At 36.3% G+C, this 17,355-nt stretch overlaps 1 protein-coding gene across 3 annotated transcripts in view; it reads left to right on the forward strand.

The window, feature by feature from the left end:
• CAPN7 (calpain 7) overlaps nt 1-17,355 on the forward strand; it is a 51,990-nt gene that overhangs the window by 19,140 nt on the left and 15,495 nt on the right. For all 3 annotated transcript variants that reach the window (XM_059886796.1, NM_001193181.1, XM_059886795.1), the window contains 6 exon segments: nt 3,844-3,970; nt 4,751-4,836; nt 6,073-6,166; nt 7,860-8,006; nt 9,318-9,424; nt 10,153-10,273. In XM_059886796.1, the coding sequence (XP_059742779.1) occupies nt 3,844-3,970; nt 4,751-4,836; nt 6,073-6,166; nt 7,860-8,006; nt 9,318-9,424; nt 10,153-10,273 (682 nt within the window).

The raw sequence follows: 17,355 nt of genomic DNA on the forward strand, positions 1-17,355 counted from the left end.
AAAAAAATAACCCTTTGAAAAATATAGGGGAAATGTTTGTAATATAAAAATTTTAAAAGATGGAAAATTATAAATATATAATATCCAAATTTTTTTTTCATGTATTTATAGATATATAGAATGAAATGATGTAAAGTGATAGGTCAAAATGTTTACAGTGGTTATCTCTAAGCAGCAAAATTAAGTGATTTACTTTTTAAAACACTTTTATTTTTTGAAATTTCTGCCATTAGCTTATTTATTATCGGAAAGCATCAGGGAATTGAATGCTTATTGTGTGCAGAATACATAAAGACTATAAAAACAGAAGACCTGCTCTCACACTTCTAGTGTTTGTCTTTCTTGGATGGGCAGAAGGTAGACATCTCAAGGCCAGTAAGTTACCAGCATAAGGTTTCACTCAGGCACCTGCACCTATGTGATGCCAGTGGTTGATCTGGATCTAGGGAATGCTTGTATCCAAGACGCTTATAGCCCTAACATTAAGGGCACAGATTCCAGGCCCATGCTGTCCAGCGGCATATCCTCTGGGACACCATGCAAGCTTTGAAATCTGCTTCAGACTTTAATAATAGCATCTACCTTCTGGTGTTACTGTGATGATTAAATGAGTTAATAAAATGTAAAGCACTTACAGTGGTGCTTGTTCTGTAGAAAGCACTTTGTAATAAGAATAAACTGTTAGGAAATAACTATCTTGCTGAATACTAAATTATATAATTTAGCTGTACATTTCAAATACTTTAAAAATGTTTGACCAGTGATTTCACTTCAAGAAACCAATTTTAAAAAGTATTTACAGATCTAGTCAAAGATTTATATAAAAAATAGTTAGCAATATTATTCTACTTATGAAGATGTGAATCAGTTATTCTAGGATGCTCTTAAACGGTAATATCCAAGTAGACTACAAACTTGAAGCTCCAATCTTTGTGTAACAGATGAAGATAAATCATGTTTTTAGTGCTCATACGACAGAATGTCCCTAGAAAGAATTGTATACACTCATGAACAATCAAGTTTTCAAGAAATTAAGTAACACGGGAAAATGCTTACACTGTAATTAAAAATGTAACTGTCTTATAACTATCAAAACATTATAACTGTCTTACAACAGTTATTAAAATGTAACTTCCCTAATTACCTGGAAAATCCCATGGATGGAGAATCCTGGTAGGCTACAGTCCATGGGGTTGCAAAGAGTCAGACACAAGTGAGTGACTTCACTGGCAGAGCTGGGGTTTTACGTTGTGTGTGACCCCTTGCTCTCTGCTTGTCCTGCACATGGGATCCTGGGCTCCATGAGGACAGAGAGCATCTCCCTACACGGTGTCCCACGAGGCAGTGCTCAGTGAATGCTTACCAAGGTAGTTAAATTTTAAGAAAAATCAAGTAAAATTAAATGCTCTAACTGGCAAGATTTTTCCTTTCTTGTTTTCTGGATTATTTCACAGAATAATCAGAAGAAATAGTAACAGTAAACATTTTAAAATTCAAAGATAGCAGACTGATGGCAAAAAAGCTCCCCAGTGTATGAATCTTTGGTTAGAAAAATTCAGTTCAGTTCAGTTCAGTTCAGTCGCTCATTCATGTCCGACTCTTTGCAACCCTGTGAACCACAGCACGCCAGGCCTCCCTGTCCATCACCAACTCCCAGAGTCCACCCAAACCCATGTCCATTGAGTCGGTGATGCCATCCAACCATCTCATCTTCTGTCGACCACTTCTCCTCCTGCCCCTCAGTCTTTCCCAGCATCAGGGTCTTTTCCAATGAGTCAGCTCTTCACATCAGGTGGCCAAAGTATTGGGAGTTTCAGCTTCAACATCAGTCCCTCCAATAAACACCCAGGACTGATCTCCTTTAGGATGGACTGATTGGGTCTCTTTGCAGTCCAAGGGACTCTCAGGAGTCTTCTCCAACACCACATTTCAAAAACATCAATTCTTTGGCGCCCAGCTTTCTTTATAGGCCGGCTCTCACATCCACATATAACTACTGGAAAAACCGTAGCCTTGACTAGACGGACCTTTGTTGGCAATGTCTCTGCTTTTTAATATGCTGTCTAGGTTGGTCATAACTTTCCTTCCAAGGAGTAAGTGTCTTTTAATTTCATGGCTACAATCACCATCTGCAGTGATTTTGGAGCCCCCAAAAATAAAGTCTAACACTGTTTCCACAGTTTCCCCATCTATTTGCCATGAAGTGATGGGACCAGATGCCATGATCTTAGTTTTTTGAATGTTGAGCTTTATCTAATCTTTTTTAGAAAGATTGGATGACTAATTTTTTTTTTCTTTTCTGGCCATGTATTATAAATTATAAAGTATTTTAAATATTTCAAAGTTCTAAGAAAAATTTAGTAATTCATTGGTGACTTTTGAGAGAACAAGTGTTAAGGAGTCTTGGATTTACTGAATTTGGTTCATATTGGTAGGTTAATAATATTGAGTAATTAGATTATAGATTTGAGTCAGCCTTATTTTTTCTCCTCAAACATTTGTGATGGCTGTTCTTAGATTCTTCTAAATTCGTTCAGCTCACTGCATGTTAGCAGTCAGGTCCTGATTCTACACAGGTACAAAGTGCTGCCTAGAATGCTAGTGGTTCTGTGCGACATATGAGGTGATCACCAAAAAAGTTTGAGAAGTGTTATATACCGTATTATGCTCTAAGAGATTTCCAGCAAATACTGGCTTATTAAAGGTTTAGAGGTGTCCTTCCAATGGAAAAAAAAGAAAAAATACTTCAGGAGTTTTCAGATCACACATCACCGCAAAACCCTCTTGTTCCTAATGTCTGTCAACATTGTGTTTTTAAAAACACGTATTTTTTTCAGGTTACGTATCATTCACCTTATATCATCCTATAAATCTTTCAAAATCAGATTTGTTGCCCTTGCTCTAGAAGCACTTTGAAGAATGGCAGACTTAAACTTTTGTGCCGTACATTAATTATAGAGAAATACTTCACGTGTATTCCCTACACATTTTGAGTAGAGAGTAATGGATAAGATGCTGGATTTGGCACCAAAGACCTGGAATCAGATACCCTTTCTTCTGTGTCTTAGCTCAGCAGTGCCACAGATTATTTGATCACTTAAAACTTTTTCTAAAAAGTTTGCTCTAATAGAATTGTTTTGAAGGTCAAATGAATAAAATATGTAAAATATTTTGTGTGATGCCTAGCACATGTTTGGTGTGTGGGTACATGCTCAGTCGTGTCTGACTCTTTGTGATCCCCATGGATTGTAGCCTGCCAGGCCCCTCTGTCCATGAAATGCTCCGGGCAGGAATACTGGAGTGGGTTGCCATTTCCTACTCCAGGAGATATTCTTTACCCAGGGATCAAACCCGCGTCTCTTGCATCTCCTGCGCTGGCAGGCAGATTCTTTACCACTGTTGCCACCTCTGCATTAGTCAGTAACTAGGTATTCTCATTATTAGTCCTGCAGAGATGAGTTTGTCAAGAATCAACATAAAGATCTGTAGCTTCCTTGCTTCTTTTGAATGAATCAAATGGCTCCATTTTATTGAAACTGAATTTCTTGAATATAACCATGCTAAATTTAACTCTGAAATTACATTCTTAAAATAAATATAAAAGTGTTTAATTGCTCTTCTGTTGTCAGTTATCTGTGCCCTTTTTTTAAATTGAGGTGGTAATCAGGTTGGATTCAAGATCAAATGTAAAAGGCCAAATTTGACCAGAGAGTGTTTTTAGAATTCGCTATATAGCTGTGATCACTATACCAAAATAAATTCCCTGGGAAGTTTAATCTTGTTTTTAAGTCATTTTTTAAGGTTAATTTTATTATTATTATTAAATTTTTATCATCACCTCAGTGATAGATGTGGCAAGTTACCATTATCACCTAAACAAAAAGCTACATTTTCTAAGTGGGTACGACCGGAAGACCTCACCAACAACCCTACGATGATTTATACAGTGTCTAGTTTCAGCATAAAGCAGGTAAACATATATTTTGTATAACTTTACATGAAAAGCTAACATTTTAAAGTTATTTGAATATACATTTGCCTCTTTTTTTTAGATTTTTATTTATTCATATGCATTAGTATGATTGGAGAAATTATTCGTCTTGCATTTGACTTAGACATACTGAGATGTAATAACTCATGAGCAGTTAAATAGATTTTTGTGCACTCTATTGATATATGCTTGCAGATGAGAATAATTGAGAATCGGAATTTTATATTTGATGAGAGAATAAATAGAGCAGATAGAAAGGTATTGGGCTTATTTAAAACACTTCAGTGGCAGAACAACTCTGTGACTTGATTGTAAACTTTATTAATGACATATTAGCCCTGCAGTCATAGATTTTTTCACATTAGTATGAAAATAATGCTCCTGAAATACCGTGATTCAAATTTTTTGATGTGTGTATTGATTTTAATTTGTCATATTGTAATTAACCAACTTTTAAAAAATGCTTGTAATTTTTTGTCATTAAAAAATGTAATTCAATTGAGTTTGCTTTTATTCATGTAAGAATACATCATGCATATTTAATTATTCTAAAGTAACTTAATTGAAATACTTGTTTTTCCCGGGATTTGTACAAACAAAGTATGTGTTAGTTGGCACTATGGCATTTCTATTTATTATTTTCCTATTCAAGCAGCAGTCAAGATATTGTATAAAAAGGCTCTAGATGGAATGCTTAAATACTGTGGTAATGTTGAAATTGCATGAGTAAATGAATGTAGTAATAATTTTTATTAACAGACAATAGTATCAGATTGTTCTTTTGTGGCATCACTGGCCATCAGTGCAGCTTATGAAAGACGATTTAATAAGAAGTTGATTACCAGGTAAGATTTTATATTTGTCCCTTTAGCCCTTTTCATGGAATCTTACTTGGAAATAGAAGCTTAGGCTTTGTCTGCACAGAAAAGGCATATCACTTAGAACTGTTACGGCCTTTGAGTGTCAAGCAGATGGTTTGTGAATGTGGAAGGATTTGCTAAGACAATCTAAGAACATATGCACATATAGTTAGAATAATATAAATGAAATAAATGAGATTGGTCAAATTAAAATCATATCGTATTTATAATTTGACTGTACTATATAGTAGCCACAAGTCTCATGTGGATATTACACACTTGAAATGAGCTAGTGAATATGGATAGGCTATAAGTGTAAAATGGATCAGATTTTGAAAACGACACACAAAAAAAATATCTATTGGAAAATGTCTCAAAGTTTTATATTATTTATTGAGATAATGTTTTTAATGGGTTAAATAAGACATTAATATAAAACATAATATATATAATACAGCATTATATAGGTCTGTAATATAGTATAACATAATATATGTAATATTTTTGTTGGCTAGAACAATGTACTGAAATGTTACCATGAAATCCTTTTTCTTTCAATTTTTGGAAGTTTTATTAGCTTAAAATTATTCATTATAAAAATTAAGCATTATAATTTTTTTGTACAGCTTTTCCTGAGTTTTTGTTAAGTCCTGAAAGAACAAAGGTAAATAGATACAGACCTTAGTTTCAAGTCATTTGCCATCTTGGATAAACAAAGCTTGTAAATAAATCCTATGCAGTTTGAGAAAGAAAATTGATACTGATAGTTTCTGCGAGTATCTTACTAGATACTTTTGTTGCTCTATCAGCGCTCTGCTAACTTTATGTCAGAGTTACAGTTTCCTTAGTTGTGGTTAACTGAAATGGTCTCTTTATGTTTTAGAGCCAATAGTAGATTATTTTAACTAGTTTAAAATATATCCACTTACTAGAAAATTTATTAGAGGATATAATTAAAAATGAGCATTTTTAAGAATATTATGAAATGTATGCCCTATTGTATGATCTCGTAAGACACTGTCTTCATTTATTTATATTAAATAAAAACTTTGAGATGAAATTCTTTTTCCATTACAGGTCTATTATAGACAAGTATTCTTACATTTATTTTTGTAAAATTACTAAGACAATAGCATATGTCTAAATAAAATTAATATTCTGCATAGTAGTTTATATTGAATATTAACGTTGGTATTTCACCATTTCTTTCCCTTACTAAAGCATAATTTATCCTCAGAATAAGGATGGTGAGCCAGAGTACAATCCTTGTGGAAAGTATATGGTAAAACTTCACCTCAATGGTGTGCCCAGAAAGGTGAATAACGTTTCTCTCCATATTAACCCCTTCTTTCTTCCCTACCTTTGAATCTTAAGTAGAGTCATTAAGAAATGTTATTTATGTAAACATTTAAAAAGTCAGTTTAGTTGATTTTGACTCTGTGATATTATACATATTACTACCAATAGCATCATCAATAATAATTAAAAATAAAAAATCATGGCAAGCATAAAGTCTTTTAAAAATGAGTTTGGGAAAATTTATAGAAAGCTCCAAGAAGTAGCATTGAGCTAATGTTTGCTTATCCTTAAAATGAATTTTAATCTGGTGGTCATTTATTACCTTTTTGATTAAAAAGATATCAGACACACTAAGTCCATTAGAACAATTTATGTGTGTAAATCGAGGTGTAAGACACCTTTAATATTGTTTTCCTTTGTGAAATATATACATAGTTTTAAATTGCAAATCTTTCTCTTAAGGATTCCGAACGATGTTGTAAGGGCCTTGCATTGTTAGGATTCTCTAGCTCCTGTCCGCTCATTAAGTCCAGGGATCAACATTAGTATCGCTTGGGAATTTGCTGGGCTTCCCAGGTGGTGCTGGTGGTAAAGAACTCGCCTGCCAATGTAGGAGACGTAAGAGACATGGGTTTGACTACCTGGGTCGGGAAGATTCATGGAGGAGGGCATGGCAACCCACTCCAGTATTTTTGCCTGAAGAGTCCCATGGACAGAGGACATTGCAAATAATTGGACACGACTGAAGTGACTTAGCATTCATGCACATAGGAATTTGTTAGAATTTCTGAACTTGGGCCTCATCCTGGACCTGCTGAATCAGAATACACATTTAAACAAGATTCCACACTGATTCTAGTGTGGGAAGCTTAGAAGTTAACTCTCTAGTTGAATAAGAATCAAACTTTGGGGTGCACAGAATCATTTGGAGTGCTTGTTAAGAAAGATTCCTGGCTCCACCCCCAAAGCATCTGATTCAGTAGGTCTGCAGAAGGGCCAGAATTTGCATATCTAACAGGTTTCTAGGTGATGGTAGTGATGTTGTCTGAGAACAACCTTTCAGAATGATTGCTCTAGTTAATTTCTTAAGGACTAAACAGAATTATTGAGAATGGTTTTCCTGAACTATAATTTGTAAATAATCTCTGGTTTAAAGAATCTTTCAAAATGCAGTTGCATAGTTTCTCTATTAATAAATCAAAATTCTTTTTATTCTCTTGTTTCCCAAATCACTCTATAATGTGAATTAGAGGCTGCATGTTTTTGGTGATTATTTCTCTGCTTCTATATTATTTAAATGTATTATTTAGCCGTAATGTTTTACTACTAAGTATAGCATGAATCTTTTTGCAGATTTAGGGTACTATTGTTATTTCCCTTAGTAGTGAGAGGTCCTTTTGTAAATCATTTTAGATATAAAGTACATTTCTAGAATCCCTAATAATTTTGTTGGTAGATCCATAACATTTTCCAACCAATTGGCTCCAGGTTAATACCTGAGAGGAAGATTAAGTTGTAAACCTTAAGAAAGGCATCACAAAACATTTTATAATTGATCAGTTTCCAGAAATATGAAACTACCATTAACTTAGTAATTGACATAGCATGCCTTTTATTTTATTCAGTATAAGAGGTGTGGAAGTTTTTTGATAGAAAAGATTTTAAGATATTTTGTACCACCCAAAGAAGTTAATGTTCTCTTTCTCCAGGTGATAATTGATGACCAGTTACCTGTTGATCACAAAGGAGAATTGCTCTGTTCCTATTCTAACAACAAAAGTGAATTATGGGTTTCTCTCATAGAAAAGGCATACATGAAAGTCATGGGAGGATATGATTTCCCAGGATCCAATTCAGTAAGTAATAAGATGATCCAGACACAGGCTTATGCTACCTAATACGATTATTCTAAGTTTGAAAGATTGTAGATGATGTATTTGGTTTAAATGAAAACATTATCAGCCCCTGAAAAATATTGACCAGCCAGTTGTTATGGGAGTGCATGTTTTCTTTTGTAAGATTATTTGCACGTTGTGTAGATTTAGTATTCAGGAAAGCCTGAAGTGTATGTGTCTACTGTTCTGGTGGGATACAGGGCCAAATAAATGTAGTGTACCTTTCCAAAGAACCTCTCAAATCAAAGGGATGATTCATGTTGTCATCCTTCTGTGGTTTTTTTTTTAATATATAAATTCAGGCTCAAGGACTTTGGGGTTAGTTTTTCCCAACCTTAACACAACTTTATCTGTAAAATCAAGGTATCTGCCAGTGTCCTTTAGTTGTCAACTACAGCCTTACACCAGAAATTCTTCAGACTAGCATGACTTTAAATTATAACACTGATGAGCCTGTGGCCTTAGAAAAGGTGTTTACCCTTTCTTAGCTTCTTTGCTTGTCTGTAACATGAGGATAATACCCACCTCTCAAGAACTATAAAGATTAAATGAAGTAATATATGCAAATCACCTATTACTCATTCCTGGTTAGTATCCTAGCCCAGTGCCTGGCCTCCTTCATCCTGCTGCTGTTTATAATGCTAATCAAAGAATATATAGGTCATAGTTAAAGGTAGAAGGATGTTAACAAATTTCTTCCCAGCCTCCATGTTCAGTTTCTCTGTCCTTCAAATATTTTTAGTTTAGCTTTCTCATCCATTGCCTGTTGATTTACCGAGTCAACTGTCATCATCATCATCAAAGCAGTTTTTCCTATTAAATGTTTTGAGTTTTCATCAGATATATCAGTAAATGTATTCTGGAAAAGCAGCAGAGAATGTGAGGAAAAGACAGGCTTGTGCTTAAATCCAGATGGGAATTTGAGTTAAGTAAGAGGTTTATTTTTCTGAAGCAGGAAAATGCAACCCACCCAATAATAAAAGATTTATTATCCCTGGAGAGGGAAATAGCAACCCACTCCAGTATTTTTGCCTGGAAAATCCCGTGGACCGAGGAGCCTGGCGGGCTACAGTCCGTAGGGTCGCAAAGAGTCGGACACGGCTGAGCATACGCATACAAGAGATTCATACGGATAGAAAACAACTTACTGCCTTCTGATTTATTCCTATCAGAATCATCATATCAGATCAGTGGGATTTAATAGCGTACCCTGGGGACTTATTTAGGAGCTTGAAAACCACAGTGACCGTCCTAACTGGGTTTATGTTGCAGAACATTGATCTTCATGCCCTGACTGGGTGGATACCAGAAAGGATCGCCATGCACTCAGACAGCCAGGCTTTCAGCAAGGATAACTCGTTCCGAATGCTTTACCAAAGGTGAACACTTCTCTCTCTCTCTCTTTTGTACTAAAAGAGGCCATTTAAGCGCTTCATGTCTTGTTGAGAATGGATACTGCAGAGGCTGTCATTCTCAGTTATTAGGGAAGTTGTGTTTTTAAAATATTCACTTGATGCACTCGCTCCAGCCAGCCCTCAGAGACGCTTGCAATTAATCCAGATAGTAGATAATCCAAAACATTTGGATAAAGGAATATTGGAAAGACTATTTTGTACTTCCTGAGTACTTACCAATTTGAGGGAAGGTGGGAAAAGAGGAGGGTGAGAACATAAAGATAGCTTATGCCTTAAATGGATCATCCATGTGAAGAGCTGGAAAACTGTCTGTACAGTAATACACATTCAGTCTTGAAACCAGAAAGCTCAGTGATTTGACGAAGAAAATTATACAGTTTTGGGAGAAATGCATTTGGTATTTTCCATCTTCACCTTTATTTGTAAATCATTTGAAAATTTAGCATTTATTTTTCTTCATTGATAGGTTTCTGAGAATTAGTTTGTCTAAAACTTGGAGGGAAAAGAAATAAATGTGATAGTTTTTTCTGATTTGCTGTAAAATAAAAATGTACTTCTCTGGTGGGTGTTGAAAATAGCCTGTTTTAGAAAAGATTTCCACTTGGTGGACATTTTGATGTAAAGGAAAGATGGTGTAATCTGAGGTACGGATGTGTTTACCTTTGGTTGTTGATCTGTTGGGTCCATTCCAGATTTCACAAAGGAGATGTCCTCATTACGGCGTCCACTGGAGTGATGACCGAGGCTGAAGGCGAGAAGTGGGGCCTGGTCCCCACACACGCGTACGCTGTGCTGGACATCAGAGAATTCAAGGTTCCGCCTCACGTTTCATTTCCCTTGCTTTTCTTGTTTGCTAGTAAGACATCGCAAGCATTCCAAATAACATATGAGCTTTTTAAATACTGATAAGTCAAGATTTAGACCAAGTTTGAAAACCGTTCTACCTGTTACATTAAACAACTTGACCTCTCCCATTGGAGGTGATGAATTAAAAGGTGGGAAATGTAAAGACCGTGGCAGTGGCAGTACAGATATTGACAATGCAACAGGAACGTTGTGTGCCTCTTTTTTTTTTTCCATAAAAGTAGTAGGGTTGAGGTGAACACACGTCCCTCGATGCTCTGGGCTGTCTGTTGGGTTTGGGGCTCAGTCACAGGGTCAGACTGTAGAGCCTTCAGTGAATACTTGTGCCCAGATGAAAAATAAGAGGATACCTATGAGTAAGAAGCATGCCAGCGGGTTTGCACGTGTTTTCTAGCAGCCCTTGCACCGGGAGGCCTTTTCCGGCCCTTCCTCTGTGCTCTGATATTGGCACAGTGACTTTTATTTTCTCTCGTGTTATTGCTTCGTTTTTTTCACTGAAAAACATGTCTGTACAATGGATTAGAAAATATAAAAATCATTAAGGAAAGAGCTCTCTTTCCCTTATGGTATAGAAACTAAGCTGTTTAGTTCCTGAAAAGTTTAACTAGCTGTATATTGCAGTTTTCCTGCTTAAACTTACAGAAAGAAGTAGTGATCAATCACCAAGAACAGGGTACTAACTGTGTATTTAAATTGATTTTCTTATGTGGCACATGGAACTACATGAATTATGAAGGCATATGAATTATGAAGGCAGTAGGGATGTGCTGCAACATCTAAAAATTTATAGTCTTAAAGCCACTATTGTGCCACTAACCATTCTGTATAGAATTTTCTCTCCCTTTAAAAGTGGCATAAAAATTGACTGCATAAAGCAAAAAAATAAAAAAATTTATGTGAGTTAAACTGAAATATCTGTGTTTGTTTAGGAATGTGTCTTGCCACACAAACCAAGTAAAACATTGAGAGTAACAGTTGCTATTATTTAATAATAATTTTACTGTTAGAATATCCTTTGAGATAGACGTTAATGAATGTATCTGGCAAGAGATTTAAATTTAGACAATGAAATAGTTTGAAAGGAAGCTTGAATGTGAGGAAAATTTCTGTAAAGATACACCATTTACTTCAAGAAATAAGTATTTGTTCTGATTGTTTAGGAGAAACTGGAAAAATAACATATTTAAGAAAAAAACAGGTACCTGTGGTTTGACTTGAAAACAAAGCATTAAAAAATTATTAAATTTCGGTGAAGTAAGCTTCTCAAATAATAGCCTTGTTAAGAATCAGCAGCATTATTCACACAGTATCAGTTTGATGTGTCAGTTATTGTGTAGTGATAAAGGTCGCTTGTGTTTTCTGTACTTTAGATCGCGGTGTGATGGCTCTGCAGCCCTGCGTGGGGGACAGCGTGGTGGTGTGATAGTTCCGTACCTCACGGAACAGTCGCCACAGTCACCGTCTGTCCCCATACGAAGCTGTCACAGTGTTATTGACTGTGTTCCCGGCGCTGAACCTGTCATCCCGTTGCCTGTTTGTTTTGCAGCTGCACTTTGTGCCTCTTTATCTGCCTCGCCTGTTTTGCTCACAGCCCCCCACCCCATCCCACGCAGGCGGCTGCCTGTCTTCTTCTGTATCTGTGGATCTGCTTCTGTACTGTTTGCTCATTTGTTCTGTTTTTTAGATTCCACGCATAAGTGAAATCATACGGTATTTTTCTTTCTCTCACAGTTTCACGTAGCATAATACCCCCAAGACCCATGACAAATAGCAAGATTTCATTCTTTTTTAATGGCTAACATTTCATTGTATATATGTATACCGGTTTGGTTTTGTTTTTTTTTTTATCCATTCATCCGTCAGTGGACACTTAAGTTGCTTCCATATCTTGGCTCTTGTATATAATGTTGCAGTGAACGTTGGTGGGCATATGTTTTCCAGATTAGTGTTTTTGTTTTCTATGGACAAATGCCCAGAAGTGAAATTGCTTGATCATATGGCAGTTCTGTTTTTAATTTTTTTGGGGGGTCCCCATACTGTTTTCATAATGCCTACACCCAGTTCACATTCCCACCGAAAGTGCATTTCTTTGCATCCTTGCCAACGTTTGTTATTTGTTGTCTTTTTTACTGTAGCTGTTCTGACAGGTGTAAAGTGATGTCCCATTGTGGTTTTCATTTACATTTTCCTGATTAGTGATGTTGAGTATCTTTTCATATATGTGTTGGCCATCTGTATATCATCTTTGGAAAAAATGAATGTGCAAGTCCTTTGCCCATTTGTTTAATTAGGTTCTATTTTTCTGTTGCTGAGCTGTATGAATTCTCTGTATGTTTTGGATATTATCCCCTCATCAGATAAATTATTTGCAAATATTTTCTCCCATTCAGTAGGTGGCCTTTTCATTTTGTTGGTAATTTCCTTCACCTTGCAGAGTTTCGTAGTTTGATGTAACATTGTTTGTTTGTTTTTGCTTTTGTTTCCCTTGCCTGAGGACACAGATACAAAAATACTTCCAAGGACCATACTGCTTATGTCTTTCTCTAGGAGCTTAATGGTTTCAAGACTTACATTTAAGTCTTTAAATCCATTTTGAGATTATTTTTGTATATGGTGTAAGGTATGGTTCCCGTTCCTTTTTTTTAACATGTAACTGTCCAAGTTTCCTAACACTATTTATTGAAGAAACTTTTTTTCCCTCTGTGTGTTTCTTCTGGCTCCTTTGTCATAAATTAGTTATAAGTGTGGGTTTATTTCTGGGCTCTGTACGCTCCACTGATACATGTGCCTGTTTTTGGGCCAGTACCATATTGTTTTGATTACTGTAGCTTTGTAGTTCGGTGTGAAATCAGAGAATTGTGGGACTTCATAGCTTTGTTTTTCTTTCTCAAGGTTGTTTCGGCTATTTGGGGTCTTTTGTGTTTCTGTACAAGTTTTAGTTATTTGTTCTAGTTCTGGGGAAATCGTCATTGGTATTTCCTCAGGGACTGTAGTGCATCTGTGGATTGCCTTGGGTTATATGGCACTTTAACAGCATTAACTCTTTGCTCCGTGAGCATGGTATGGCTTTCCGTTTGTTTGTGTCATCTTTAATTCCTTGCCTCCGTGTCTTACAGCTTTCAGAGTGTAGGTCTTTCACTTCCTTGGTTAGTTTTGTTCCTCAGTGTTTTATTATTTCTGTGGCAATTGGAAATGAAGCTGTTTTCTTAATTTCCCTGATCGTTGTTAGTGTATAGAAGCATAACAGATTACTGTATGTTAATCTTGTGTCCTATAGCGCTACCAAATTCATTTAGTAGTTCTGATAGTTTTTTGGTGGCATCTTCAGGATTTTCTGTGTATAGTATCATGTCTCGTGCAAACAGTGATAGTTCTGTGTCTTACTTAACAATTTGGATTCCCTTTATTTATTTTGCTTGTCTAATTGCCGTGGCTAGGACTGAATAAAAGTGGCAGGAGTGGACATCTTGTCTTGTTCCTGATCTTAGAGGGGATGTTTTCTGTTTTTCACTGTTGAGAATGAAGTTTGCTATAGGCTTGTCATATACGGCCTTTATTATGTTAAGGTCCCTCTGTACCTACTTTGTTGAGAGTTTTTATTGTAAAGAGATGTTGAATTTTGTTAAAGCTTCTTCTGCCTCTATGGAAATGACCATATGATTTTTATTCTTCAATTTGTTAATAGGGTGTTACCCCTTGTTTGATTTGCAAATGTTGAATCGTCCTTGCATCCATGGGATAAATCCCACTTGATCATGGTGTGTGACCTTTTAATATATTGTTGAGTTGGGTTTGCTAATATTTTGTTGAGGATTTTTGCATCTGATGCTCATCAGTGACACTGCCTATGGTTTTCTTTCCGTGTGGTATTTTTAGTTTGGGTATCAAAACTGCTGGTCTTTGAGAATAAGTTTGGAAGCATTCCTTCATTTTCAGCTCTTTGGAATACTTTGAGAAAGATAGATGTTAATTCTTCTTTAAACATTCAATAGAATTCACCCATAAAACTCTCTGGTCCTGGACTTTGTTTGTGGAGAGTTTGTAAATTACTGGTTCAACTTCATCACTGGTCGTTGATTGGTTCGTGTCTTGTGTTTCTTCCTGATTCCATCTTGAGAGATTGTACGTTTCTAGGAATTTATCCATTTGTTCCAGGTTGTCCATTTTACGGGTGTATAATTGTTTGTAGTAACTTCTTATGATCATTTGTACTTCTGTGATGTCAGTCGTAACTTCTTTCTTATTTCTTATTTGACTTATTTGGGCTCTCTTTGTTGATTAGTTCAATTAAAATTTGTCAGTTTTGTTTATATTTTCAACAAACCAGGTCTTACTTTCACTTATCTTTTCTTTCTTTTTTTTTTTTTAGTTTCTATTTCATTTATTTCTGCTCTCATCTTTATGATTTCTTTCCTTCTACTAACTTTGGGTTTTGTTTGTTTTTTTCCTACTGCCTTTAGGTATAAAGTTAGGTGTTTGAGATTTTTCTTTATTTCTGAGGAAGTCTTGTATCACTGTAAACTTCCCTTTTAGAATTGCTTTTGCTGCATCTCATAGATTGTGATTGTTGTGTTTCCATTTTTATCTATCTCAAGATATTTTTAAATTTCCTCTTTGACTTCTTCAGTGACCTATTAGTTGTTTAGTTGCAGGTTGCTTAGCTTTTATGTGTTTGTGGTTTTTGCAGTTCTTTCTTGTGGTTGATTTCTAGTCTTAGATTCTTGTGGTCAGAAAAGATGTTTGATGTGGTTTCAGTCTTTTTAAATTTATTGAGACTTGTTTTGAGGCCTGGTGCGTGATTTGTCTTGGAGAATGTTCTATGTGCACTTGAAAAGGATGTGTATGCTGCTGGTTTTGGATGGGATGTTCTGTAGATATCTGTTAAGTCCATTGGGTCTAATGTGCAATATAAGTGGTTTTCTTAATGATGATTTTTCTGCCTAGGTGATTTATCCATTGATACAAGTGGCATGTTACTACCTCCTAGTAATATTGTGTTACTGTTCATTTTTCCCATTATGTCTGTTAATATTTGCTTTATGTATTTGGGTGCTCTTATGTTGAATGCATATGTATTTAAAATTGTATCTTTTTCTTGGATTGATCCATTGTCTCTTGTTACAGTCTTTGTTTTAAACTCTATTTTGTCTGATACAAAGTATTGCTATCCCAGCTTTCTTTTTGTTTCCATTTACATGGAATACCTTTTTCCATACCCTCACTTGGAATCTGTGTGTGCCTTTAGATCTGAACTGAGTCTCTGTAGGCAGCATTTATATGGGTCTTGTTTTCTTTATTTTTATTGTTTTATTTTCTTTATCCACTGTATGTCTTCTGATTTAGTCTGTTTACATTTAAAGTAATTATTGATAGGTATTTGTTCATCATTTAGGGTTATTTTTGTAGTTTTTTGGCTCCTTTCTTCTTTTGTTTTCTTTCATTGTGATTGATGACTGTCTTTAGTGTTATGTTTGGATTCCTTCCTTGTCTTTTCTGTGTGTATCTATTAGAGATTTTTGACTTGTGGTTACCATGAGGTTTGTGTGCTGTATGCTGTGCTCAAACACTCAGTTGTGTCTGACTCTTTGTGACCCCACGGACCGTAGCCTTCCAGGTTCCTCTGTCCGTGGGATTCTCCTGGCAAGAATACCATAGTGGGGTGCCATTTCCTCCTCCAGGGGATCTTCCTGACCCAGGGATTGAACCCACGTCTCTTATGTCTCCTGAATTGACCAGCAGATTCTTCACTACTAGCGCCCCCTGGGAAGCCCCAAGGTGTGCGTATTGCAATACATACATGTCATGTGTGTGTGCATATGCATATATTTACACATGATTGTTTTAAGTTCACATCCTTTTAAGTTCAGATGCATTCTAACAACTATGCATTTTTACTGACACTGTCCACATTTCATGTTTCTGGCATCACATGTTACATCTCTTTGTTATACGTATCCCTTCAGTTCAGTTTAGTCGCTCAGTTGTGTCTGACTCTTTGTGACCCCATGGACTGCAGCACGCCAGACTTCCCTGTCCATCACCAACTCCCGGAGCTTGCTCAAACTCACGTCAGCAATGCCATCCAACTATCTCAACCTCTGTCGTCCCCTTCTCCTCCTGGCTTCAGTGTCCCAGCATCAGGGTCTTTTTCAGTGAGTCAGTTCTTTGCATCAGGTGGCCAAAGTATTGGAGCTTCAGCTTTGGAATCAGTCCTTCCAATGAACACCCAGGACAGATCTCCTTTAGGATGGACTGGTTGGCTCTCCTTGCAGTCCAAGGGACTCTCAAGAGTCTTCTCCAACACCACAGTTCAAAAGCATCAATTCTTCGGCACTCAGCTTTCTTTATAGTCCAACTCTCACATCCATACATGACTACTGGAGAAACCACAGCTTTGACTAGATAGACCTTTCTTGGCATGTCTGTATCTCTTACCGTACTTTTAAGTTATAAATGTATCCCTTAACCATACATATTGTGCATATAGATGATTTTACTGCTTTTGTTTATTAACCTTTCTACTAGCTTTATAAGTAATTTATCTACTGGCTTTACTCTGTGTAGTGTGTGTGTGTGCGCGCGTGCGTGTGTGTGCGTGAGTCCCGACTCTTTGTGATCCCATGGATTGTAGCCCGCTGGGCTCCCGTGTCCATGGGATTCTCCAGGCAGGGTTGCTGAAGTGGGTTGCCATTTCCTTCTCCTGAGGGATCTTCCCAACCCAGGGATCGAACCCTGGTCTCCTGCATTGCAGGCAGGTTCTTTCCCATCTGAGCCACCAGGGAAGCCCCCTTTATTGTATACCTACATTTACCAATAAGATTTTTCCTTTTGTAATTTTCTGATTTCTGGTTGTGGCCTTTTCTTTTTCACTCAGCGACGTGCTTAGATATGTAAAGTGGGTTTAGTAGTGCTGAACTCTTAGCTTTTGTTTATCTGTGAAACTGTCTTACCTTTTCCTCAAATCTAAATGGTAACCTTACTTGGTAGAGTATTCTTGGCTGTAGGCTTTTTTCCCTTTCAGTACTTTTAAT

The sequence above is a fragment of the Bos taurus genome, chromosome 1, assembly GCF_002263795.3.
Source record: "Bos taurus isolate L1 Dominette 01449 registration number 42190680 breed Hereford chromosome 1, ARS-UCD2.0, whole genome shotgun sequence".
In the NCBI taxonomy this organism is placed as follows: domain Eukaryota; kingdom Metazoa; phylum Chordata; class Mammalia; order Artiodactyla; family Bovidae; genus Bos; species Bos taurus.